Here is a 25,771-nt window from a genome sequence, read left to right as displayed (position 1 = left end):
TGGTGCCCAGTGACAGAACAAGCAATGGCCACAAACAGAAACACAGGAAAATCATTGGGAACAGAAGAAAACACCTTTTATTCTTTTATAGATGATCAAACACTGGAAGAGGTTGTCCAGAGAAGCTGTAGGGCCTCCAGCCTTGGAGTTACTGAAAGCCCAAACTAGATTTGGTCCTGAGCAACCTGTTCCAGCTGATGGTGCTCCAAGAATGGGGCTCAGATCTTCAGAGGCCCCTTCATGCCTCAACTATTCCATGATTCCAAGGTGCTAGACAGAAACCTGAACACAGCACCAGAACCAGGCTGCTTCTGCCATCACGATGTTGGACCTAATATGGATTCCCATTTTTCTGTAAAAAGGCTTTGAAAACTTTCCCAAGAAAATAAGGTGAATTTCAGAATCTTTATATAATAGATACAAAAATTGAAGAAACTTACACTAGTTGTTTCTTTGAGACCTTCAATTTTCTGTAAAAAAAAAAAAAAAAAAAAAAAAAAAAATAGTGTGATTAAAGACTAAATTTCCAGCATCTGGTTTGACCTAAATACTGTATAAACCACAATATTCTAATGTGAAATTGGGAGAGGGAGAAAAGCCCTTAACCAACATGTGAAAGACTATTTCCATATGTAGACACAATTTTCAAGACAAGACTGAAGTCAAACTGATAATTAAAGCTTAAAGATGACAAAGTTAGGAATTTCTAAACAGTGACATTATACATACCTACCCATTAAAATCTGTACTTCATTTTTGCATAACACCAACAAAAATGAAATGCAGCATGGAGATCCTAAGTTCACTTTGTATCCTTATAAACTGCACTGAATGCTGGCACATTTCAACACTGTTACATGAAATGACCATCATTCAAGTACAATAAATATTTGCAGTTAAGCACAGTCTAAAACAAATCACAGAAAGTAACAGTGCACACATGGTCTTGCTCTTTCTATGCCTCCAGTAAAAGTGCATCTGGAAATCTGCCTACTTAATTTTATCTAGAAACACTGGTTCATAAAGATTTCCTGTGTGGAACTGCACCTCAGGCATGCAAAAGGCATCTGCATGCCATGTTCCACATCAGCGTGACCTGGTTCAGGAGCAGATGCTTCCTGTTGATGTCCTTGGCTCTGTTTGCAGAAGGCAAAATCACTAAACTGGACTCAGCACTGAACCTCTACGAATGCAATTACAGGACCTCTTTGTTTTGATTAATTTGAGCGTCTCATGTGACTTGAGTAACAATCTTCTTGATTCTTGAATAATCAAAGTGTGTAAAGGATCCTTTTCCCCCACCAGGCATTGCAAGCCAAAGCTTACACTGTAAGAGAGGAACATGCAGCTATAAATCTACAGGAATGAACAGTCCCAATTTGTGGATTAAAAAGAAAAGAAATGCAGTGACAGCCTCTCAGGCAATTCCTGGGGGAAGATTTTCAGTTGTGCTCTAGATACTACTCAGAGGATGCTGTACATTTTCTTCAGGATTAATTGGCAAGAGCTGGCCAAACAGAACCCAGACTCAGCCTTTCCTACTGGAAAGACTGGACCATGTTTATTTAGGATGTATCATATGAGGGGTGTTATATCATGAAGTTATGTTATATTTACTCCTGTTGCTACCAGAGAAACATGCCAACAGCTAAAAAATCCTTGGCTTTGTTTTTCACATCTCTACGATACTTCCAGTCTAAATTTTATCAGCACATATCGAAGAAAGCATTTTAAATATGACAGCATAGAAGTTTTGAGCCTTTTAGCACCAAAATAAGAATAGGCAATGTACCCAAACACACAAATCTTGTTAGATGAAAGATGATGCAGATGAAGGAAATCATGCAGTCTCGAGGCTTTACAGCCAACTGGAAGCAGTCATCAGCAGCTTTGATCATTCTTTACCCATTTTTTTCCCCAACATGTTATATTTACAAACCAAATAAACTGAGATCTCAGTTCCTTCAGTGACATCACCTTTGCTGAAAATAAGAAAGCGATCTCAGGCCATGTGATGCAATTCAGTGATGTTGGTTTCTCCCCGCCCATCTGTAATTTTCCAACCAGGACACTAAGACATTGTTATTCTTACACACAGGTACAGACAAAAGGGTAATTTTGTCAAAGATCACATGGAAGATCCAAGAGGGAAAAAACCTCAGGGCAAGCAGATTTCTAAGGCCTTTCCACAAATTATACAATCATAGTTTTTTCCTCTATGGAACTGAATCCTTTGTGAGCTGGCCAAATTAAGCAGTAACATTTTGCATTGATCCAGTATTTTCCATCACATTTGTGCTCTGTGATCACCTTGCAAGAAGACAGCACACACAAATTTGATAATTTAGACACTACAAAATTGTAAGGAAAACTATGAGCAAGTGTGTTGAAGATAAAACACGTTACCAATTAAATAAAAAAATCAAATACCATTTACTACTAGCACTTATCATAATTGTCTCTTTTCAACATCCCTAGTCTTTGAAAACTGATGAAGATAAAATTTTAGTTAGACAGTTCCCCTAGTTTTAGGTAATGAATACACATATTTTTCATCTGAAACATCAATTTCCTGCAGATTTACATTTGCAGAATGCAGATTTACAACTGCAGAATGCAATTTCCTATATATAATCTAATCAAACTGCAGGCTGCTGCTGAAACTACTCCCTCTGTTTGCTGCTCATTGCATCTCCTTGACATCTAAATTTTTAGGAAATCACTAAGAAAGCTAATTTTATCTCATCCAACATGATTTTTGCCTCATTCAACAATCATGTGACTACAGAGGGATCAGCTTATCCAGCAGAGAGAGGCAGCAGAGGCATGTAGGGGTAGCTGACTCATGGTTCAAATCTGTAAGGTGCAACCCAAATCTGTGTGCTCAGCCTTGGATTTACTTCACAAAAAGCGCTTGTTTTGAACCAAACAGCTTAAGCAGGCTACACTTCCCTCCCAAATCCTGTTAAGAATTGTCAGCTTTGTTCCAGCCTGCAAATATGCACCTCTTTGCTGTTCTGATGCCTTTGAGTGCCTCAGTTTTACTTTCCCTGATGTGTGATCAAGTTAACTACACAAAACTAAACAGAAAAGCTTTCCTGGAGTTCTCACCAGTAAAATCGTTCACACTGTAAGAAAGCAAGGTCCTATCTTGTCTTCACCTTGAAACACCAGTACCCACAGATGACACCCCCTCCTTTCCTTCAGATACAAACACTGTACCCCACCAGAAGATTCAGCAGAACTGGCAGCACTGCTGCTTGTGCATGATCCCACCATATCCTGCTAGCTGCACTTCTGCTAGAAATAGCAATGCAGCACAGGGAACTGATGAAAATCCCTATATTTTCATCAAATCTACATCTGCTCTGTCTCCATCCAAGTTCAAGAGACTACCACGCTTCAGAAGGAAGATATCCAGGAGATCTTGAGGCATCTCAGAATACCTATATCCTATGCCATCATCTTCAAAAGACATAATATTCTGTAACTAAAAGCCAGCTCATCCAATGCTCTGTGAATTTGCAAAAACAACAGCTTGGGTTTGAAATCCCTGGCCATAAACAGTTGCAGAACAGCACTCAGCTGGTTGGGAAGCACTTAAAACTTAAATATCCCAAACTGGTTCGCTTGGAGGAAAGAACTATGGGTTTGATGGAAGTATCCTGCAGATTACACTCAGCTCATAACCTGATAGCTGAACCATACTTCCATAAACAAATAGGAAAACTGCTAAATACCATATCAAAAAACCTCTCAGTACAGGAAGAGGTGTGATCAAAAGAGTGCTTTGTCAAGCCTTTTTCATTTTTAATAGAGAATAAATGGAATCTGTAATAGCAACCCTCATCAAGATTTAAAACCAGAGGAAGTCGACCTCTTCTGAATGAGCCTCCTCCTTTCTCTATAAAGTCAATCCATCTGTACCACAGATACCTTGCAGAGATAAATAAAGAAGTCAGCACAACATGTGGAAAATCTCTAGGGATTAGGAGCACTGCCACAGGAAAAAAGCAAAGTACTGCCTGATCTGCAAAGTAGCATCTGGAGGGAGGTCAAAATTGAAGGACAACTCTTCCCAGTAAGACACACTGAAGGAGAAATACAAAATCCTTAGACCTTACTGTTATGGTCAGTTGTCTACAGATTAAACACACAGAGAGATGTACTTCAAAATCCTTTAAAAAGCCTGTACATGAGAAAGAGCTCCCCAAGACACCACCTAACACATCAGGCAAGATGAATAACACTTGAAAGTTCACAACCATTATAAAGAAGTAAATTAATCACAGAAAGCATCAAACAGTTTTCAAAACAGGAACCAAACACCAAGAGAACACTTATTTCTCACAAGAGACACTGAGGGAGGGAACCAGGATGAAACACACCACTACTTTATGATATTGAAATTACTGCATTTGCTGAAAAAAAGCAACTCCTCTGTAATAAACCTTTCATAAGGAATTGTTAAATCCTTCCTCCACACACACAAATTAATACATGAAGCCAGCATGACACTTAATGCCAAACCCATAGCACCAAGGTATGTGCCAGCCTTTCCTGAACAGTGCTTGAACTCAGACCTACAAAGCAGACTTTGGAATGGAACAGGAGGGGATGCAAAGAATACACAGCACTTAAGTGAACTACACCCTTGCTAAAAGAGCAGTGCTCCCCACTACTACATTTCTGGCACCCTCACTTCAGGTGAATGAATTGTGGTATTCTCAGATTTCCAATGTGCCACAGACTTACACAGGATGCAGACTGATTATGTGAAATACACGATTAGGAGTATTTATTTTTTTTCCTTCAGAATAGCTTTATAATTCCCACCAACTCATCCTTGTTAAAGATTAAAAAGTAGCAAATTTAAGTTAAAATTATTTCAACTGTTGGATAGCAGAGGAGCAATTATTTCTGACAGACTGAAACTTTTTTAATGTTATCACACCCAGTATTAGCAAAATTTTTGTTTGCAACTTAGTCACAACACAAATGTTATCAGTTACTCAAATTGCTTCAAGTGATTTTGACAACTCAATAAATGTGTACTTTGTATTTCTATAGACGACAGCACAAAACCATCTGACAAACAGGCAATTTTTAAGAAAAAATGTACTTGCTTTTCTCTGTTCATCATCTTTGCAGTTCTGGAGTTTTTCATCAAAGAGCTAAAAGAAAGAGATACTTGTGAAAATATTGAAAGTGTTATTTTTCCATATAAAATCAGGCAAAACCACCAACATTTTAAAACCAAAAAGATTTAATAAGTATTAAAGTCATACAACCCTGGTAGTAGGATCCAAAGCAGTTTTGGCCTGAGATTTCTTTACAGCATTTGTGATATAACAAATTTGTAACTAATTTCTCACATCATCCCATCCTGTAAGAGATCAAATCTCACAGCTCAGCTTGGCATGGTTCTACCATAATTTGAACAAAAAGGAGAAGTTAAGTAACACAAGCGAACTCATCAGAACACCTCCAGCTTCCTTTCTTCTGTTTCAGCAAAAACCTTTGGGGCATTTAACCAAATGAGCCTCAACCCTCACCAACCCTTCCAGGTACCTTGATTCAGGTACATGATTCAAATCATGTAAGATTTGTAAGCATATTTTTTGGAAGATATGACTTCCTAGCATTAATTTATGTTTATTTTCTTAAAAGTGGGAAATGAGATGCAACAAAGCAAAGTGAAACAAACCCTCACTGAAAAGTTTGCACATGCATTTAACACAAGCTGAGCTGAAAGAGTTAACAGAGGCCTCTGAGGGCACCCTAAAGTGCACACACAACCATGAAGTTGTTCAAGGAAGAGAAAAGATTACAGATAATGTTAAAAGTTTGTCACATCCCCCTTTTTGCTCAGAGAAGAGGATGTAATTTTTAGGAAGTGAGCTGCAGTTCTTCACTCAACTGCCTCCCTCAAACCTACTCATGTGTTCCCTTTCCCTTGAGGGGTGATTTCTAGTTCTAAAAAAAGACTGTGATCTTGGTCTCTGCCCATTCTCAAACTGACTCATCTTTCATCATTAATTAATTTCTATTCCCCTCCCCCCAGCTGGCCTGAAATAACAATTAGAAGGTGTAAAGATTTAAATACCTTCTGTCAGTGAAGTGATGGCTCCAGAGTGGCAGACAAAGACAGCTCCTGACCAAGTCTTTGCAGGGCAGCTCTGCATTTTGTTTGCATCTCCTCTGGCTACCTTCATTTTTGCTGTTGTGCTCATCCCCCTCTCCACCCTACCCTCCAACCAAATTTTTGCTGAATATATCACGTGCAATACCTGCACATTATATCAGGGGAAAAACTCCAACCCAGCAGAACTGAAGCAATTTAAAAGTAATTTTAACCTGCTGAGTCATGGGGGAAAAAAGTGTCCTAAGCAGCAGCAAAACGTGTTTTTCTCAATAAGGTGAGTACTGAGAGATACGACCTCACTGTTCCTTGCATTCCCATCTACTCTTAAAATACAAAGTTTAAAGGGCTGTATTCTACCACATTCCTACAGAATGTTTTCACTCAAGGACAAAGCATGGATTATCTACCACCACTGCAACAAACTCTGAAACTGTTTGCAAGTGTAATTATACATCACTTGACAAAATCTTCTCAAGATAGATCCTAAAATGCTATGAGCAACACAGTGATATAATTACGTTTTGAAATGAAACTTAACTTATTTAACCTTGCCATTTCCATAAAGGTTTTGTATAAAACAGAATCTTTCAGCCATTGCAAACCATTTTATATCAATCTGTTTGAGCTATTCTAATTTTAACTCCATTCTAACAATCGTAAGAGAAAAGCATTTTCATCTTGACTGACTCTCTTTGTTGAGCTTCCTTTCAACCTGGCCTTGAAATCCAGCCTGACAAACAGACCCCCAACACAGTAAATGCAGTATTTAGTTACCATACCTTCAACTGGTCTATCAAGATCTGTAAGTAAGCATCAGCCTCAGTAAGTTTCTTGTCAAAATCATGAACACTGGGAACAAATCCTGAATCCACACCCTAAAAATAAGTAAACAAATCAAAATCAAATATTTAATTAATGTTTCAGAGAAGAAAAAAACCCATAACAACAATATGGTTTTGCCTGCCATCTGACTGAGAAAATGCTGCCTTGCCTCTCATCCTGCCACGTGCAAACACAGGCACACAGCTGAACACATTTGGCTTCTATTTGCAGCTAAATCAGTAACAGTAAATTGCTCCACATTTTCAGAGGGGGTATAATCATCACACACCAGAGTATTTCATTACTTATGATTGAACAAAGTCTCTTTAATTACACTGATTAAAGTTTTTTTATAAAATATAAAGGAGAATTCACATTTTTCTGAAGACCGTCTTGTGATTCCATATGCTTACATTTCAGCTAGGGAAGCCCAAACCATACCCAATTGGATAACTGCACTTTTCACATTTCAGACAGTATTGCTCAACTCCCAGCTCCCTAGCTAAGAACTGCTAAATCCTGTCTTAAATACCTTCGAACTGAAAAGTTCAAAATTATTGGTCCTGGTTGACACAGTTCCTTTACAGCTACAATGATGTGTATCCTTGTCACTGTATCTGAATTTTGACATTTTGTTTCACACACACCACCACGGACAAAGTATCAGTGCTATGAGAATGATTACTTTATATTTCCTTGCTTAGAAACTTGTTTCTCCTAATAATACAACACTCAGAGCACACTTCAGCATATAACATAATTCCTATCTTTAAAGTGATACACCACTGACTTAAAGACCCAAAAGAACTCCCCCTGGGATACCACATCTTTAATTGGAGGAAAGAAAAGAGAGGATTCTTGATTACTTCTGCCTTCATGCACATATGCTATGTAAACACATTAAAGGTTTATTTATATAATACCTTTAATGCAAATGGAACTGTGAAACAAACACTGAAGCATGCCCTGCTTGAAAAAATTGTACACTGTAAGATAAACATATATAGGAGGAAAAACCCATGAAGGATAAAGAAGCAAACATCAGTTATAACAGAAACATAATCCTGAGAACATCACAGCAGTGACAACTTTGCTACCAGCCTCAATATTTTCACCTGTATTCACATTGATCTCAAACAGGACAACTTCAAGCTCTTATGAAACCATCAACTGCTGTTTTACTGCTGAGGATCTCAGGAGTCTGAGCATGTAAAAATCAACCAGTGGGGAAAAACATTTCACGTGGGGGAAGATAGGCAACTTGTATTTGTAAAATTCCACATTAGTGTACCATTTTCTTTGGCATTGTTTGCTCTGCCAGAACAGACAGTTTCTCTTATTTTGGTATGATAACAGGCCATCACATTAAGAGTTTCATTGATGGCTCTTTAGAGGTGTGAACACTTGTGTGCAGTAGTGGAATGACTTGCACAGTATCACACACAGCCTAAAACATAAACCCATCCACTGACTGCAGAAAATATTACTCTTTACTCATTTGCTACAGATGGGTATGCAGATCTTGACAACAGCCCTACAGGAGTAAATCTATCCATACAGATGAGTTTGTAAATCAGTATTAAAAGAAGATACTTCGCCCTGTATTAGACAGTCAACACCAGACAAATTTAGAAATAGTGTTTTGAAAGAAGCAGGGAGAAGAAGACAAGAGAAAAAGCATTTTTCTGACTATGACAAAAAATAAATATAAAAAGCACCGAGTGTAACAATTTATCAAAAAAACTAATAGGCAGAAGGGAGAGTGCTCTCAACCAAGCAACTTTTGATACTCCCTCAAACTAGTTTAAATTACACCGAAACTACATGTGAAGTCATGTAGTATTAGTATTCTATTTCCTTGTTGAAAATGCAATTGTCAGTTCAGCTACCAGCCAACTCCATCAGTTCAGCAAATGGTCCTGCAAGCTCAGTTAAGAATTCTGGAGGTCAGGTTTCATATACCAAACCACGTGAACTATACAGGAAATTTCTGCTGAAGATACTATACAGAAATATAGTTTACAGTGCATGTTACCTGTAAGCTGCATCAAAATGCTAATTTTTATTTCAGTCCTCACTCCATGACTACTAGTATGTAACTATCTGGCGTTTTTAGTGGTGGCTTAAAGATAAAATGCCATTCTTAAATTTCAGGCTCTTAGAACTAAGGGAAAAGCTGATCAAAACATTCAGTGTTACAACTGAGCAGACACCCACACAAAACACAGAGTGAGAATTGTAACCTAAAAAGTTCTATTAGAAAATTAAAACTTCAATCAATGTAAAGAGAAAGCCATAAAACCAGGTATAATGTCAAGCTGAACATAGCACAGAGATGAAACATAAGAATAATTTTGCGAAGCACAGCTACTTAAAGCTGCAGCACATCACCAGTTTGCTCTGGGGTTACTAAGAAGAAATTTGATAACCTTCTCAGCAAATTTATTAGTCTGTGTTATGTGATATTAGGTTAATAATTTTAAGTTCTCATATAGTTTAGAATTGAAAACCAAAAGATACTTGGAGAAGTGAAGAACCTGAGCAATACCACAGAAAAAAACCAGCCTGCATAAATAGCAAAATCAATCAGTATTTCAAACACAGCAGTAATTTGGAAAGAGCAGATATATGAAGCAGATTTGCATAACAAATATTTATTTCTTGATTTTCTGGTCACTCAAAGCCACAGTAAAGGTAAAATGGGGACCCTTTCTCTTCTTCCCTGCCATGAAGTAAGTGAGGCTTCAAAAGAAAGGTGAGCAGTGTCACTAGAACAGCATTTAACTGCTTGTTAAACTTACACATTAGGAATCTGCACATCTCAAGGAGCAATCAAATTTTTATGAGGAACTTGTAAAATACGCTGCTCACCTGTTCACAGACTGACAAAACAGGTTGCCTGCAGATATTGTTGCACCTCCACCCTTGGAGGGCAGAGTTCAAAACTCAGCTGGATTAGAACAGGAATCCAGACTATTTCTGATCTTCAGAAATACATGGACCCTATCTTACTGTCAGTACCTGTCTGAAGTAGTATGAACTTGTTTTTCCATTGAGTAACTACATCTATTTGTAAGTACACTTAATTAACCTCAAATAATGACTCTGTGTTCAAGTAAGTTTAAAAGAATTAACAGATGAAATAGCTGCAGAAGCAAGTAATTAAAAAAATTTTAGTCTGCCCACCACCTCCCAAGCCAAGAAGTTTGGTGTCAAAATAAGTTGTTTGATGTCTGACTGTTCCCCACCAAGAAAACCGTACTGATAAGAACTCTAGGGAAAAGAGAAAAAGGTACCATAGCATTCTTTCCCTCATCCTCCCTCCCTCCCACAACTTCTGGAATGTTCCTCCCCTTCAGGACACATCCAAAGCTTAAGGGCCAGATACTACAGGGCACATCTCAATGCCAGTGTTTGCAGGAGGAGGCAGGGCCCAGCAGCACTGACCACTCTGAGGTGTCCCAGTGGGATCTGCATGATCTTCAGTGAGGTGGAATGACCAGACAGGATGGTTTTCCCAGGAAAGGGTTTCCATGCTGGTCTGGAGTTGAGTAAACAACTCTCATCCTAACAGTCCTGCAAAATTACTCCCTTCACACACAACCCTTTTTTTTGGAGGAGGCAAACAGGAGGGCAACAACAAAACATAACCCAATTAAAAATACATATTATGAGCCTTATTCTCACTACAGAGCTGCTAGGACCAAGGGAGTTCACATGTTGTTTCCTCGTCCTCCAAATTAGAAGTCACACATATCTCTAAAGCATTTGTATTCAAAACTTGTCCATGCTGAGAAATAATTCAGCCTAATTGAAACCAGTTCTTTCAAACTCAGATGGGATGAAAAGCTTGCATCATCTTTAGAAGAAGCATACCAGAAAAATTCAAATATATTTCTCAAATAAAAGCATTACAATAATAGCTTTCCTGGGGGAGGAAGACAGAAAGCTGTACAGAGAAGACTTTTTTATCTTTTTGAAGACACTTCTGCTACATTCTTCATCTAATTAGGATTCCAAATCCAACAAAAATTCCTGTGTAAGTTAGTTTGAAGGAGTGAATAAGAAAGTTTTCCTTTCATCCACGACATCTCATCAGAAACAGATTCCCTGCCTATATCATGCTTGATTTTGACAAGTTGGACATTGCCTGTAAGTATCACTTATAAAAAACTGAAGAAAAACAAGAAATCAACTTGTAAGCCACTAAACAAGGGCACTTTAGTGGCAAAAACAACTCTATTTTTTTTTCCTCTTCTAGATTTTTATGCAATATTTAAAGCTCAGAATGTGTTTGGAAACAAATATATGGGTTCTGGAAAGCATACAAGCCTTCCAAACAGTCAGAATATTGCAATTCTTATGGGGGGGGGAAAAAAAAAGTTCGACTTTTCAAAACACATAATGCTTAGCAAAGATTGTGTGGCTGCAGGTATTACCAGATCTTCTAGGAAAACAGTTCAGAAAACAGAAGTATTTACACACTGATGGAAACTTCTGTCTTTAAAGCACAGGTTACAATTTTGAAGCCTCACAAATACGAAGTATACACTAGAGTCCCATTCCTTTACCTTATAATCTATAATCAGTGTAGATAAAGCACATGTTCTAGGGTACTCACCCACTATCCTGGTTATTTTGTTAGCAAAGTCTGAAAAGAGCAGCATGGCTGCCAACCCTATGCCCTTCCACCAGCACTTGAAACACATCTATACTGGATATACTCTTAATCTAAAAGAGCCTGGGTTTAGCTTTATGCAAGCATTCTTGACTCACACTAGAAGAGCACCGAGAAGCCAGTAGTATTATTGACATAATATACTTGAGAGTGTAATATAATTAACATATAAGCAAAGTTTTACTCCACCTTGTGTTCTTGCTTGCAGCTTTAGAAAGGTCAGAAGAAATCCTGGTTAATGTGACACTAAGTGAACTGCTACTATCAACATTTCATAAACACTTTGCACCAGCATAAATGAACCAGAAACAAATAGCTCCCCTGCTGTTTACTCTTGCTTTTACTCTGCTCTTTCTTCTGAGTCAGCATAAACATTTACCTTGTCACATAAACAACTCAATGTGGAAACTCATCATTAAAAATAAACTCAGAGAGAGCAGCAAGAAAAGCAATTTTAAGTTCCAAATTCTACCTTTCTTGCCACACTGCCTCTTCCTTTTTGCTAGAAGTGAGACAGGACTGCTTCCAGCAGCAGCACCAACTCCCACATGTTGGTGAAGTCGTGGTGTAGCTCAGTGTTTAAGCCATTTTATCACTCTTCACAGCAGCCAGCACAAAGCCTTAGAATCAAGTTTTCTTATAGTTTGCAACTTAGGAAGTAAACATCTTGCTTCAATTATGGAATTATCAACCTGCAAAGCAATTAAGTTTTACTTAATTCCTTTCACTTTTATGGTGGTTAGAAATGGCCCACCTTTGGACTTTGTAATTTCAGTTGTTTTGTCTCTATAGACTCCTTTCAGAGGCTGAAATAGTTTAGTGTAGATCAAATAAGAAAGTTATTGTGTTACTGTGGTCCTAAAAGACATGAGCTATCCATTATAACGCATGAGACAATTCCAGAGCCAAATTCCACTGCCCAAAAGTACTTGTAGCACTAGGGTGCTGCTAGGGTGTACTTGACAGGCAGCAAGGAAAGCAGACAATTAGAAGCATGTCCTGTCTGAGCAGACTGCTGGTTGACATAAGACGCTGCTGAGGAACTAGAGAAAATGTGAGATAACTTATCTCCCTACATAAACAAGAAACTTTAGCCACAATATGCCTTCACCCCATGCATACCCTCCCCCTTAGGTCCTGCTGGTATGAGGCAATCCATGTGCTGCCACTGCAAAGCAACAGGCCTGCTAATGCCACAACAGTAACAACTTGGGGGGGATAAGGGGAAAAATGCTGGGGGTTCAGAATGACATTTCCAGTAGTATCACACCATCTGTTCAATGACTTTTCCATAGACAAAGTTAATACTAGAACAACTATGCTTATTTTTAGCAATAGCTTTAATACAAGTGCATACAAAAACACAGCAAGCAGAACAACACACTTCAGTTTCAAAATTCAAACAAAGCAGGCTTCAAGTGTGTCTGAAACATTTCCTCCCTATTGTTGTTCCCTTTGGATACGACATTACTAATTGTCAGCCCTCTGGACAGTTTGGGTCCCTTTACACATTATGTGTATTTATGACTCAGTTCCTTGACTGCAGCTCATCTGAGGCTTGGAGGGAGGGGGTCAGAAGTGTGTTTTATTCCATGTTTCAAAAACATTTCCATTACAAATACTGAAGGACAACACAGTAGAACATTTAGGCAAAAATAAAACTAGGAAGATTAATCAGACTAGAGAACACACAGACACCACTTCACCTCTCCACCTCGCATTAACTCGTAATCCTTCCTGATTTGGTTCACACAACACACGAACCACCTGGGGTTTGGTACAGTTTCTCAAAGCACGGATGAGTGTTTGATACAGTGAAGTCAACTTTGAGTCTGACTTTCAAACTTGAACACTCCTGTACCAGAACAGGCAGACTGAAAGCAGCATGGAAATATGAAAAAAAGACTCTGAAAAGATAAAATATTTTGGACAAAACCAGATGCCTAAAGGTTGTGACTGTCAGCCACGTGTTTCGTTTGCGACAGAAACTAAGAACCTCAGAAAATGCCTTTACAGAAAATAATCTCTGCCGCGGCACTCAGACCCTGCCATCCCGCTGAGCCAATAATCCCACGAAGAACCCGTCTGACTGTTTTGTCCAAAGGAAAAGAAAGCGAAAGAAGATCAAGTGCATGAAGCGCCGTTTTTTTCAAAGGCTATTGAAGCCAAGGCGTGTTTGTGCATCCGGACGGCAGCATCTCTGCGGGCACACGGCACCTGGCGGCACTCGCTGCTGCCCGGAGCCACCCCGGGGGCTCCGTGCCCGCGGTGCCCGGGCGGGGCAGGGCAGCGCCAGCGCCGCTCGGCCGCCAAGGGCAGGGCTCGCTGCCCGCCCGGGAGGCGCCCGGGGCTGCCCCGAGGGACACCCGCAGCCCCGACCGGAGGCCCCCCCGCCCCTCCCGCCCCGTACTCACACCGGCCATCCCTCGGTGCAGCGAGCGGAGCGGAGCGGAGCGGAGCGGAGGCGCGGGGCTGGCTGCCCGCCCGCCGGGCCCCGGCAGCGCCGCCTCCAGCGGGGCGGGAAGGGGCGGGATGGGAAGGGCAGGACCCCCGGCCGCGGCCCCGCCGAGCGCGTCACGAACAAGGCGGCCGGAGATTGGCGCGGGGGCGGCCCGGCCCCGGAGAGCCGCGGCGGGGGAGGGAGGGGGGAAGCCCAGCAGGGCCTGCCCGGCCATGGAGGCGCGGGGATGTTTCTGCCAGGATTTACCCCGCGCTCAGCTCTGCGAGCATCTCCCGAAACTTCAGTCCCTGTTCGTTCCGCCCGCACGTCCCACCGGTGAGGGTGAACAGAATGGAGACCACTCTTCCTAAGGCACGAAAAAAAGAGGTTTGGCAAGGAGGTGCAGTCGCGTTTCATTCTTAAATCAGTGTCGGCTCAGCAGCTCCCGTGGCAAACCGTGGCAGTTCCTGAATGGGGGTGTAAGCGAATACTACTCCACGGATTCCACACACAAGGGCCAGAAGCTAAAAGGTTACATGACCCACACACTGAAGAAGGTTCTTGAAAATGAGTGGTGAGCACACAGGAGTGGCCCACAAAGTATTACATTCAATGGTGAACATATTTACAAGGATGGAGGGTATGTTTCTTAATACTCAATTCTGGTTTTTTCGTTATTCCCTCAAACATTACTAGATAAATTACTACCTTGGGCTATTTTTTTTTTGTCGACATATGCCTTACTCGTTTGAAAAACTCCAAAACCGTGAACAGTTATGTAATGGGAGACAGTTCCATTATTAGCTGCTATCATGGAATCTATTTCTGCCAATAAAACTACACTCACAATTTCCAGAGAGCATGGAAATGTACATTTTGATAAAACCAGTGTATCATCTAGTGTTTCATTCCTGTACTCTGTATCTCCAAAACCATAAAAAGTCTTCCAGGTGGAGAAAACAGCACAGACTCCTTTTACTTCATTTCAGACCCTAAATAGGACCACTCATGTAACCCATTCACTTCCTAAGCTGAGGATGGGGAAAGAGGCATCCCTTGGGAGGGAACTCAGCCCTTCTACATCCACAAAATGTTCTCTAGATAATCCCTGTCTCCTCACATCCACTGCAGAGCGAGGTTCTTCAACCCCTGGTTAGCTACTGTGTCCAGATGGAGAGATTACTTTTAACATACCCATGACACATTAGGAAGGATACAAAGCTGATTGTCAAATGGGAATTTTTATCCAGGGATCTGCTATTCTCTAGTAAATTTGTAGTGGTCCTTAATAGATCAAAAGAGGTTGAAACACATTGTCTAACAGGCAAATTGACTGAGATAGTACAAGTGCCTAAAGTTGGATGGGGCAAATTCAGGTTTGTTCTAACTCTTCAGACTGGGCAAATGTCATCTAGATCAGTCTTTATAATCTTCTCTTCATGTGATATTAGAGATTTTAGTCTATCTTTCTTCACACTGAGTCAAATGTTAAGACACCTAATTCTCTCGCCATATTACAAAAGCACAACCAAACCTTTATTCAACACAAATAATGAAGACCTGCTTTAAGATTCCTACACTGTCACCACACACTTCTATGGTACAAACCAGATCCCTTTCATGAGAGTTTGGGTTTCTCTCCAGGTTAAAAAAAAAATGTTTAGCAAGTCTTATAGACATGTCCAGCTCTAAAGTATCACCAGAAACTGATCTTAGATCATAGAACCACAGAATATCCTGAGCTGGAAGTGACCCACAAGGATGGCAGAATCCAACTCCTGGGACTAGGTAACTAAAGCTAAGAATCATCCTCAATCTAACCATCTGTCCTTAGTACCAGAAAACCACTGATATCCAGCTTACACAGTGGATTCGAACACAAGCTATTTACCATTTCTGTCATCCAGAAAGAGGTTCAATGCTGCTGTTAATTTTCATTTCCAAGTTAGGTGGCATACAAGCACACAAGAGGCTTGGCCCAAAAAGGACTAACTCCTAGTTTTAAACAAAAAGCAACAACAAAAAACCCAACCAAAATCCATACTAAATGTACAAAAATAAATCCAGAACTTTGCAATAAATATACATTATAAACAAATATGAGTTAATGATAACTATATATATCTTATAAATATGAGTTAATAAAAGAAAGTCTCATTTTGACTTTTCATTACGGTAGGACAAGAAAAATGTGACAGACTTGAACCTAAACTGATGTTTTCCTATATCCAATATAGGCTATAGAACAGTCAGATATTATACAGGATGTGTTGGATATTAGTAGTCATGACATTGTATTTCATTGCATTGAAAATAAAAAGTAAAACAAGTGAAAACTGAAAGTGAAACCTGCCTGAAGTTGGAGGGTATGGCGGAGGATGGTGTCCTCTAAAGCATGGATCCACTTCTCCCTCTCATCTGCATCTCGAGCTGAAAAATTATTCAAAAGATATTGTTAAATTTCATGCAGTCTTACATACTAAAAGACATAGGCAAACAGATCTGATGTCCACACTAAATATGGAAATTACCCATCCTGTCTTTGTTAAATCACCAAGCACATGATTCCAGTTGTCTTAATATCCTGTTTCTTCTTCTGTGGTTACAGCTCTGTCCCTTGTCCAGCTTTAGGGGAACACATGCAAAGAGAAGTTTGCACAGACATTCCTCACTTAATTCATTAAGTAATTTTAAAATTTTCTTATTTACAAGAAAATAAAAAACCTGTAATAAATTCTGCTTCAGTGTGGACATAGTAACTTTCAGCTATGGATTCATAATACAGGACAAACACCCCTAACAGGTCGTCGGTGTGAATAATGAAGCACAAAGAATAATCTTAAATATGCAACAAACATTAAACCAAAGAAAATCCTACTCTACAACTGCTTTCTTTCCCCCCTACCCCAGTACAGACATGCCACCTTTTTACTTCACTAGTCTGAGAGAGTTCCTTGCTGTGCTCTAGGAGTGCTTAAAAAACAAAGGAGCAGAGTCAGTGGACTCCAGGTAAAGAAAAAAGAGAGGATTCCAGAGGCATTAAACAGACTGTAAACAAACTGGCCTGTAAAGGGATTTAGAATAGTTATTGACAATTGTTTCTAGTTCCTCATTCAAATAGAGGGTATTAAAAGAAACAGGAAGCCTGCTAAAAGCAAGGAAAGCTTAAGTGAACTAGCACCTATTATGAATCAGTGAACTGAGATTTCTATCTGACTTACTTGTTAAGGAGTTCAGAGGAAATATCCTTAGCTTAGGTTATACTGATATGTACTCTCCAGCTCAAAACGCTTTGTTTCAATGTTCCCTTCCTCACCCTTTTGTTTCCACTGCTTTTATTTTTTGGAATTCTGCAGCTTAAACCTATCAGTACTTAAAAATGCCTCGAGTCTTTTAAATATGTAGATTTTTCTAGACTCCCCAAAGATAACTCTATACCAATATCAAGAGCAACATACTGCACTGTTTACTTCAGCATATATACACTAATTATGTCAAGTTAACAAAACCATTAGGAAAGAATTGGTGATGTATGTGTTTGTGAGAAATTGTTAAGAATGTCTTTTTAATACAGAAACTTGATCCTAGCCTAACTGATGAGGTGGCCTCTCAAAATAGTGGGGCAAAACTTTCATAATGTGCAAGGTAAAAGTTTGAAATCTATCTATTTTTTTCCTAAAAATACACGTTTTTCCCCATCTACTACAAGTCAATCCTTACTCATTGTTCTTTTAAAATAGAGCACAATCAATTGCCACAGGTATTTTGGTCACAGTACCACTAACCTGCACAAATGAAAACTAGACATAAGGGAAAGTGGCTACCAAAGTGTTTTCAGATGCTCAGAGAAAGTCTGCAGGAAGATGTTAAAGTAATTAAATGTTACTCTGAACAGCAGGTGAGTTTCCTGCAGGAAATGCAGCAAGTATTAAAAAGCTGGATATGCCATTGTGATACTCTCAACAGCTCATCAAAAATAACTTTTAACTTACAGGACTCTTCTTACTAGTACTTCAGTTGAGAAGCTGAGGCAGGCACTGAGGACAAGTTTATAATGCAGTGAAAGCAGACAGGATGGAGGTACAGAGGCCCTGTGAACTGTGCCCAGTGACAGCATTACATTAAATACATTTTGCAACATGCAAATTATAATTTTTCTTTTCACATTCTGTACACACGTGCACACACAAACATCCTGTTCTTTTTGCACAGAGTAGGTTACACCTTAACACTCATTTCAATTGCTGAATGAGTCAATTAGAATCAATTTTAATGCCTTTTAGTTTCTTTGGTTCTGCTTACCAAAACCAGGTCCCTGGGCCTAGTCCTGCCAGACATATCAATCAAGTTTATTCTTCTTATGCCAGTCATCACTAAACATATATAGTTACCTGTGTCATTAATCTGTCAGTATTTGAAATGTATCAGGGCTTTAACTTTTCAAAGCTTTGTCCAAAATGACAGTGGCTAACATTATTTCAATGTGTATAAGGTTTCTGGGGTTTGTTTTCTGTTTTTCTGTGGTGTCTTTTTTAATCACCATCTCCCAGTCCCAAAAAATATCTTACTGAGGAACTGGGGTACAAGTCAATGAGGAGCTATTAAGTAATTCATAGGATACAAATATCCCGTGTTCAAGGGGTTTTTTCCCACGATTATTTAAACTAAAAAGGAAACCATTAAGCTGCAGACCAGTGAATTAATCCTTGTATTGCAGCAGGATTCCTGTGATCTTCCATGCTGCCAGCAAAAAGAGGTCACGGTATTAGTTAAATACTAATCTCAATATACAGTAGCCCATTAATAAAGGTTATCAAATTCTGACTTGTATCTGAACCCCCAACAGAACAGAGAGGCCTCACAGCAACAGGGAAGACCTAGAAACCAGCCAATCCATACAGCTCCAAAATGGAACTGACTTTCCCATGCTCATAAATAAACTAAATTTTTGAAACTTCTCCTCCTCCAATGACCCCTTTATAGCTCTCTCTACAAGGGCTCAGAAGAGGGGAAAAAGCTTTTTTTTTTCCCTCATATATTAGACATAGCAATCTTTTGGCATAGCATGATCAATCCTTAGGGAGCACACATGAATCTCATCAATCCTGCTACTTAAGACAAAGTCTTGGGCACAATAAATCCAGGAACACTGCCATGAGAAGACTGCTTACTACATGGAAACACAGCATCAAAACCTTTTAAGCACTCTCTGTTCAGGACACTGGTTTAATTTCAGACCATCTATCATCAATAGCAGATCCTCCTGGCTCTCCTCCACAGACTCTTAGGAAAACCACAGAGAAAACCAGTAGGATGCAGTTTTTAGTAAAGCAAGATGCAAGAAAAGTTATATTAAATCTAATCAAAATGGCAGCTGTGAGATTAGGTGCAAGTAAAAGCTCCCTAATGGTAAAAGCAATTTAGAACTGAACAGCTGCCAAAAGATCACTGATGAAAAAAAAAAATCAATGTGAACATTCAAAAAAGAGATTAGTCGACACGCTCAAAAAGAACTTATGGGAAAAATCTACACACAATGGTCAGAGATCATTATCTCCCCATCTGTAGAGAAAGCTAAATATCCAAGCTGTTTTTCATTTAAAGAAGGCAACTTTGGTCAAAGAAAAAGCTCTAATACCTTTGCACCTAAGAAGTTTGTGCTGCACACTACATAATATCCGCTCTGTCTCTGCAGATGGTTTCCTCAGCAGGTAGGGACAAGAATGCCCTGCTCATTAGTCCTGTGCCTCAAGTACCCTGAAATCACTCCGACTTTTCCATTATTTGATCAGGCTCCATTTTAAAGTTAATCCCCCTCCTCAATTCCTATATGAAAGCTACTCCAGAATTTGTTTCTGACAAAATATTTGGGATAAGGTAATTCTTATCTAGTCCAAGGAATCACACTAGTATTGTGCTTATACAAAAATAAAGGAGTATTATCTGGTCCCTCCTGGCACAAAACTTCTAAAAAGAGAAGGGCAAGAGAGAGAAACAAGTTGCTTCTCCCTAGGCTGACTCTAGAATAACAATATTACAAAAAACAAACAAGAAACACTGAAGGACACCTGGACGTGAGAAATATGTGACACTCAAAAACATAAAGGTCGTTCTTAGTCTGGGGGGTTAATGCAAGAGTTACCTGGTCAGCTGAAATTCAAGTTGTGCTAGAGCATCAACTATCCACAAAAATAGCAATGCTATGTCTGCAGTTGAGAGGGCACTAACAGTGCCTGTGTTTTTCTCTTATTTTAAGTGCTGGAATTATTAATTCAGTTTTTACTGCAATTTAACAGTGAACATTTGCACGTGAAAGAAGCTAAATCCACACAGAGCTGCATAATCACTGCTGTGTGCAAGAGATGAATCATTAATGGCTGAAATGTTGCAATTTACTGTGATTATGTCAGTTAAGGTATTTTTACTTTTTTTTCTAGTAGAATTAGTATTCATGAGCTAGATTACAGTTTGTTCCCATATGCCTAAGCTCCACTCCTCTGTGTCTATGGTGCATCCTTTGAAAGACACCTGTACAATTTACTGTGACATCTCAGGCATATCTAAGACAACCACAGGATACTTAACGTGATCACAGTCCTGGTTATGACTAGTTCAGAGAAACACACTTGAAAAGTATGTCATTCATTACAGTGAGTTTTAATATGATAACAATATTTTTAAATGTGCATTTTTTGTGATCTGTCTGGTTGAGCTTATTCCTAAAATATTTTAACATCAATCTTATAATCGCATACCAAAAAATTCTGAACTCTTTCCTAGAGAAGGTCCAAAGAAAGAAAAGCAATTATTTGACCAAAGAGAAAATTATAGAATGCAAAACGTACTAAACACAAGAATTACCGCTTCTCCTGAAGAATTTCTGTAATTCAGAAAAACTGTGGTTTAAAACTCCCTGTTGTTTTATTGAAACAGCCCTTTTTCTCTGAACTTCCCAAACTGCTACATCAGATATGTCAGGGATTTTAAAAAGTTCCATTCTATGAGGATAAGAAGGCAAATGAAATGCAGCTACATTAGATACTCTCAGCCTCAATTAATTTCCCAAATAGAGAATAAATTTTATAATTTAAGTTCCTACAATATTTACTTTGCTGTGGAGAGATTATATGTGTTTATATAACGTATACCAAATGTCAAAGTACAGCATAAAACAGATTACTTTTTCCAGCCTAAGCTTGATAGCATCTAAAGATTAGACATAAACAAGTTTAACTCTGCTCCACGATACAGAATTTACCACCAGCATTTCTAGGTCATGCACAGCAGTACTTGGAAGACAGAATACACAAAAAATGTATCACCTCAGAATCTGCATATTGGTGCTTATTTTTTTTGTGTGTGTACATCTACATGGGCATTAGGATGAAAGAAAACCTGAAGAATTATTGAAAAAAAATTACTAGATTACTGTCACAAAAAGAAATGCATATTTTATTTTCATTCACTGTGACCTACTTACAGGCAGAACTCAGTAAGAAGAGGCTATTACACCCACAGAGTCAATAGAGTCAATTATGCAGCCTCTATTCTGACAAAACTTCCACTGATTTGTATGCAAAATTCCTGTATTTCCTCAGCCAAGTGCAGAACTAATGTAGTATCTTTACACACAAATCACCAGATAATAGAGATGAAATCCTGGCTACATTGAGATCGATAGGATTTCTGCCACCAGTCTCAATGGAGAGAGATTTTATCAGTAGTGCTCAATAAGGTGGAAAAGTCACGCATCACAGGACTGTTCCATGGCTAAATAAATTGCTATTTAAAGTCACTGAAGGCCTTTCAAACCATAGAAAAACAGGCAAGATGAAGCAGGGTTTCATACAAGCCTAGCAAAACACTGTACTTCCACTGTTTACAAATACCCTTCCAACACACGCAGCTCTCACATCTGTCAGTAGGCTGAACATTATTTCCTCTGGATCCTAATTTTGGAGTTGTCATAATGATTACTCTCCCTTCTCCTAATCCTCCCCCTGATGCCATTCTCCACCCACACATATAAATCAATCCTCCTTTTGTTCTGCAGGTGTCTGACCAGCCTGAGCTCCCTGTCCCTACAGGAAACTCCTGTGCAGTCACAAGACACAAAGTCATTAGACTTGCCCAAACAAAAAGCATCAGAAGGTCTCCTGTGTACAATGTGTTTGTAAGAATAATCTGTGATCTTGAGAAATCAACTAAACTGCTCCTTCATTGTTATCTAAGCTCAAAAGCTTTTTTAGAAAGCTTTATAATCAGCCCAGAAACATAGCTTTGGGTGGAAACTTGTGTGACAAAGGAAACATATGATCAAGTTGCTATTAGTTCTCTCTGGAAATCCATATATAATGTGTAATTTTGTAATTAAACATTCCTGAGTGTGGGACAAATCTGCAAGTATCTGGTTTTTCACTAGAGAATAATACTTAAATATTAGTAATAGTAACACTAAATAATACCTCATATGATATATTCTGTGAAAATGGCTTTTAGGGTATGTTTGCACTTAAAATCATAGAATCACACAATGGTTTGGGTTGGAAGGGACCTTAAAGATGATCTCATTCCAACCCCCTGCCACAGGCAGGAATACCTTCCACTATCCCAGGTTGCTCAGAGCCCCGTCCAACCTGACCTTGAACACTTGCCAGGGCCTCACCACCCTCATAATAAAGGATTTTTTCCATTGCAGATTCCACTGATAAAGCTCTGAAACTACTAGCTTAAGGTAGAAACCACATTTTGGCCTGAATTGAAAAAGAAATCAAAAGAGAAGAACAAAAATATAACCATTTTCTTAGCCAATAAAATAGTTGTCAATTTAACAGGTCAAACTCAAGTTTATTGCTTTCTGAAATTTCTTGTTAAAACAGAAGGAAAAGAGTGTTGAGCTACTCAGTATCCCTCCCCTCCTTATAGTGAGACCTTTTCTGGTCATTTTTCTCCTTCCAAAATAGTTGCCATGCATCACATATACAGTTGAGATAATAGATTCATATTGATGCCAAAAGTAACAAGCAATAAATATACTTTATCTTCCAGAGGAAGAAAAAAAGAAAACAAATCAACACATTATACAGATATTGTTTCTTGGTACTATTTCTTTGCTACTCTCAAGTTTAACACGTATTTTGAAATATGCAGTTTCAACCTCAAAAACAGAAAACCAGGAGGTGTTTATATATGACCACAACAATTGGGTACAGAAAGTCCCATTAAAAATGGCATAACCATGGGATGATTGGAAAACAGACAATTACAACACAGGATGCTGCTGGTGCAAGAAGGACCTGCATGAAACAGGAAAAGCACAACCATGCACCATTCCCTGCACTTTGGTCACATGCTCCAACTCCTCAAAACACCAGTGCAATACATCAATAGCAAAAAGGAGGCAGAGGTGAAGACAGAAAAATCACTGCAAAAGCTAAACCTAGCTCTGGCTCACAGAGGAATTTCTGCAGCTATGCCAATCAGGGGAGGAGGAGACACAGCCCAGAACCTTGTGCAGCCCAGACCTGGTCAGGTAAAGAGAGGATGACAGGTAGCTCAGCTTTACTCTGAGCATAGCTGCTCATCCTCCCCTGCAATTTAAAAGCACAGTTGAGCATAGCATAGAAGAATTCACCGTTTCAGTATCACCAGAACCCTAAAAGACCCAGAAAAATGTTAACTTAGGACAATGTTGTCACAGCAGTTACAGACATCACTGAAGAAACCAGCATAGACCAAGAATTCACACCAAAATCTCTCTCTAGGCATTTTTCAATATCAAATTTAAAAAGCTCTAAAGTTTTTTGTTTTTAAAGGCTGCAATTTATGAATCGTTATTTAAATCAGGTAATGTGATCGACTTAAGTGCCTCTTTCTACCACAACAGCAGTCAGCTTCCTGTCATCTATTTGGTGGACAATGTCAAAGATGTATAGAAGACTATAAATATTGACTACTTCTGCAAGTAATGTTGAAATACAGGTATAAAACCAATAAAACTAATTTTGATACGTAATGCAAATACCTAAAATCTCAAATTCTGACACTGCTCAGCAACTAAGGCCTTTGTGGACTCCAGCATATCCTCAATAATAATGCCTCCCACATTAACAAAAAATCCTTGCTTTTACAGCATTACTCCCTTTTTCCTTAGCTGGGATGGTGGGAAGCCACAAATCAAGCTACAAACTGGGGAAGGATGGGAAGGAAGGAGAACTCTACCAGCTGACAGCTTTCATGTAATAGGGAATAAGTTGCACAGCAACATTCAGGCTTCATTTCTCAGATACTTCTGTGTCAGGAATAGGAAAGGAAAGACAAAAGCTAAAGCAAAATCATCTCAGATCGATGCACTGGACTGCTTCCAATCTTTCAATCCTTTATTACACAAAACAGTGGAGACAAAACTGATTTGCCTTCCAAGGAACTGTACTGCAGGCTGAAAGAATAAGAGCTGGGTTTTCAGGTAGGAGTTCAAAAATCTGATTTTTTTTTTAATATGAATTCTTTTTTTCTGCATACAATGTGCATTTAGTGAAGTATTTCAGTCCAAATAGAAGCTATTATTGCTTCAGGTTAGACAGCAAATCAAATATCAAGAAGAAATACAACAATACCCTTGCCAGACTCCCTTGAACATCATGTTCCCACTCTTGAATTTAAGTTATGAGCATCCCAGTGAGGAGAAAGAACAGCTAAGTAATATGAAGGATTGAAGAAGTGAATTTCCAAATGGAAAGAGCTTAAAGCTTGGTGATGGCACAAAGATGTTAAAAGAAAAACAAACCCAACCCCCACAGTGTTTGGAAAGTGATGGAACATTTAGAACAGGGACATGTACTGCAGCAAGGAAAAATATATTACCAAGAAAAAGCTTCCTGACAGGAAGGTAAATTAAACTGAAAGTATTATCCCAAATGTCTTACAGCAACTTGAATGCATTTTTGCATCTAATCTGAGAAAACCCACGAGGGAATACTTTAAGATCTACCTAATTCAGAAGCCTTACAAGCAAGCCATGAAACTGGATATTCAGCGTGACCAAACAAGGACCAATCAGGAGATAAAATACATTACTTTTAAATCTATTTTAAAATGTCTGAGGTCATTCTACCTCCCTTCCCCCTCCAATATGAACAAACATCAATATACCTGTACATAACAATAAAATACAGGAAAAAAAATCTGCTGGGAACCCTGGCAGAGCTAAAGCGAAGCTCACAGTAAAACCAAAACATGCTGTTTGTTTTACTGCCCATATTTATCCAATTAACTTCTTTCCTTTATACCCAGGTACCAAGGATATGGATCCCACTTGGGATGTACCCAGTCATCTTTCAAAACCTACAATACCTTTGTAATAAAAACTTTTTAATTTTTACTGATGTTCAATACAGGAGTGGCCACTAGGAAGCACAGTCAAGAACAGAAGAGAAGGAGACTGACACAAGCAGCAACAAAATGTGAACTCTACACCAGGAAGACTCAGAATTTACCAAAATCCAGTGACAAGCAAATCTCAGTGGGAGACACTGGAGCTTTGGCACTTTGGACATTCAGTTACACACATACACACACACACATGGAATCAACTTCCATGCGAGAAGCTAATCAGACATTTTTAAATTACTTATTTGCCCCTCATCTCATTAATTACATCTCTAGAGTGTTAGTCAGATGTGCAATT

At 39.0% G+C, this 25,771-nt stretch overlaps 1 protein-coding gene across 5 annotated transcripts in view; it reads right to left on the bottom strand.

Annotated features, from left to right (window-relative positions):
* The window catches only part of OSBPL9 (oxysterol binding protein like 9), a 57,313-nt gene that overhangs the window by 16,439 nt on the left and 15,103 nt on the right, over positions 1 to 25,771 (bottom strand). For 2 of the 5 annotated variants that reach the window (XM_032118468.1, XM_032118469.1), the window contains exons 4-7: positions 16,439 to 16,515; positions 6,925 to 7,020; positions 5,127 to 5,174; positions 441 to 470 (exon numbers count right to left, since the gene is read on the bottom strand). In XM_032118468.1, coding sequence (XP_031974359.1) covers positions 441 to 470; positions 5,127 to 5,174; positions 6,925 to 7,020; positions 16,439 to 16,515 — 251 coding nt within the window. Of the gene's footprint in view, positions 1 to 440; positions 471 to 5,122; positions 5,175 to 6,924; positions 7,021 to 14,059; positions 14,175 to 16,438; positions 16,516 to 25,771 lie in introns of those variants that run through there. The other 3 variants (XM_032118470.1, XM_032118467.1, XM_032118472.1) reach the window with 3 other exon arrangements.

This window comes from Corvus moneduloides, chromosome 9, assembly GCF_009650955.1.
Source record: "Corvus moneduloides isolate bCorMon1 chromosome 9, bCorMon1.pri, whole genome shotgun sequence".
Taxonomy (NCBI): Eukaryota; Metazoa; Chordata; class Aves; order Passeriformes; family Corvidae; genus Corvus; species Corvus moneduloides.
The sequence above is the reverse complement of the archived record's forward strand: the minus strand, read 5'-3'. Positions and strand labels throughout refer to the sequence as shown.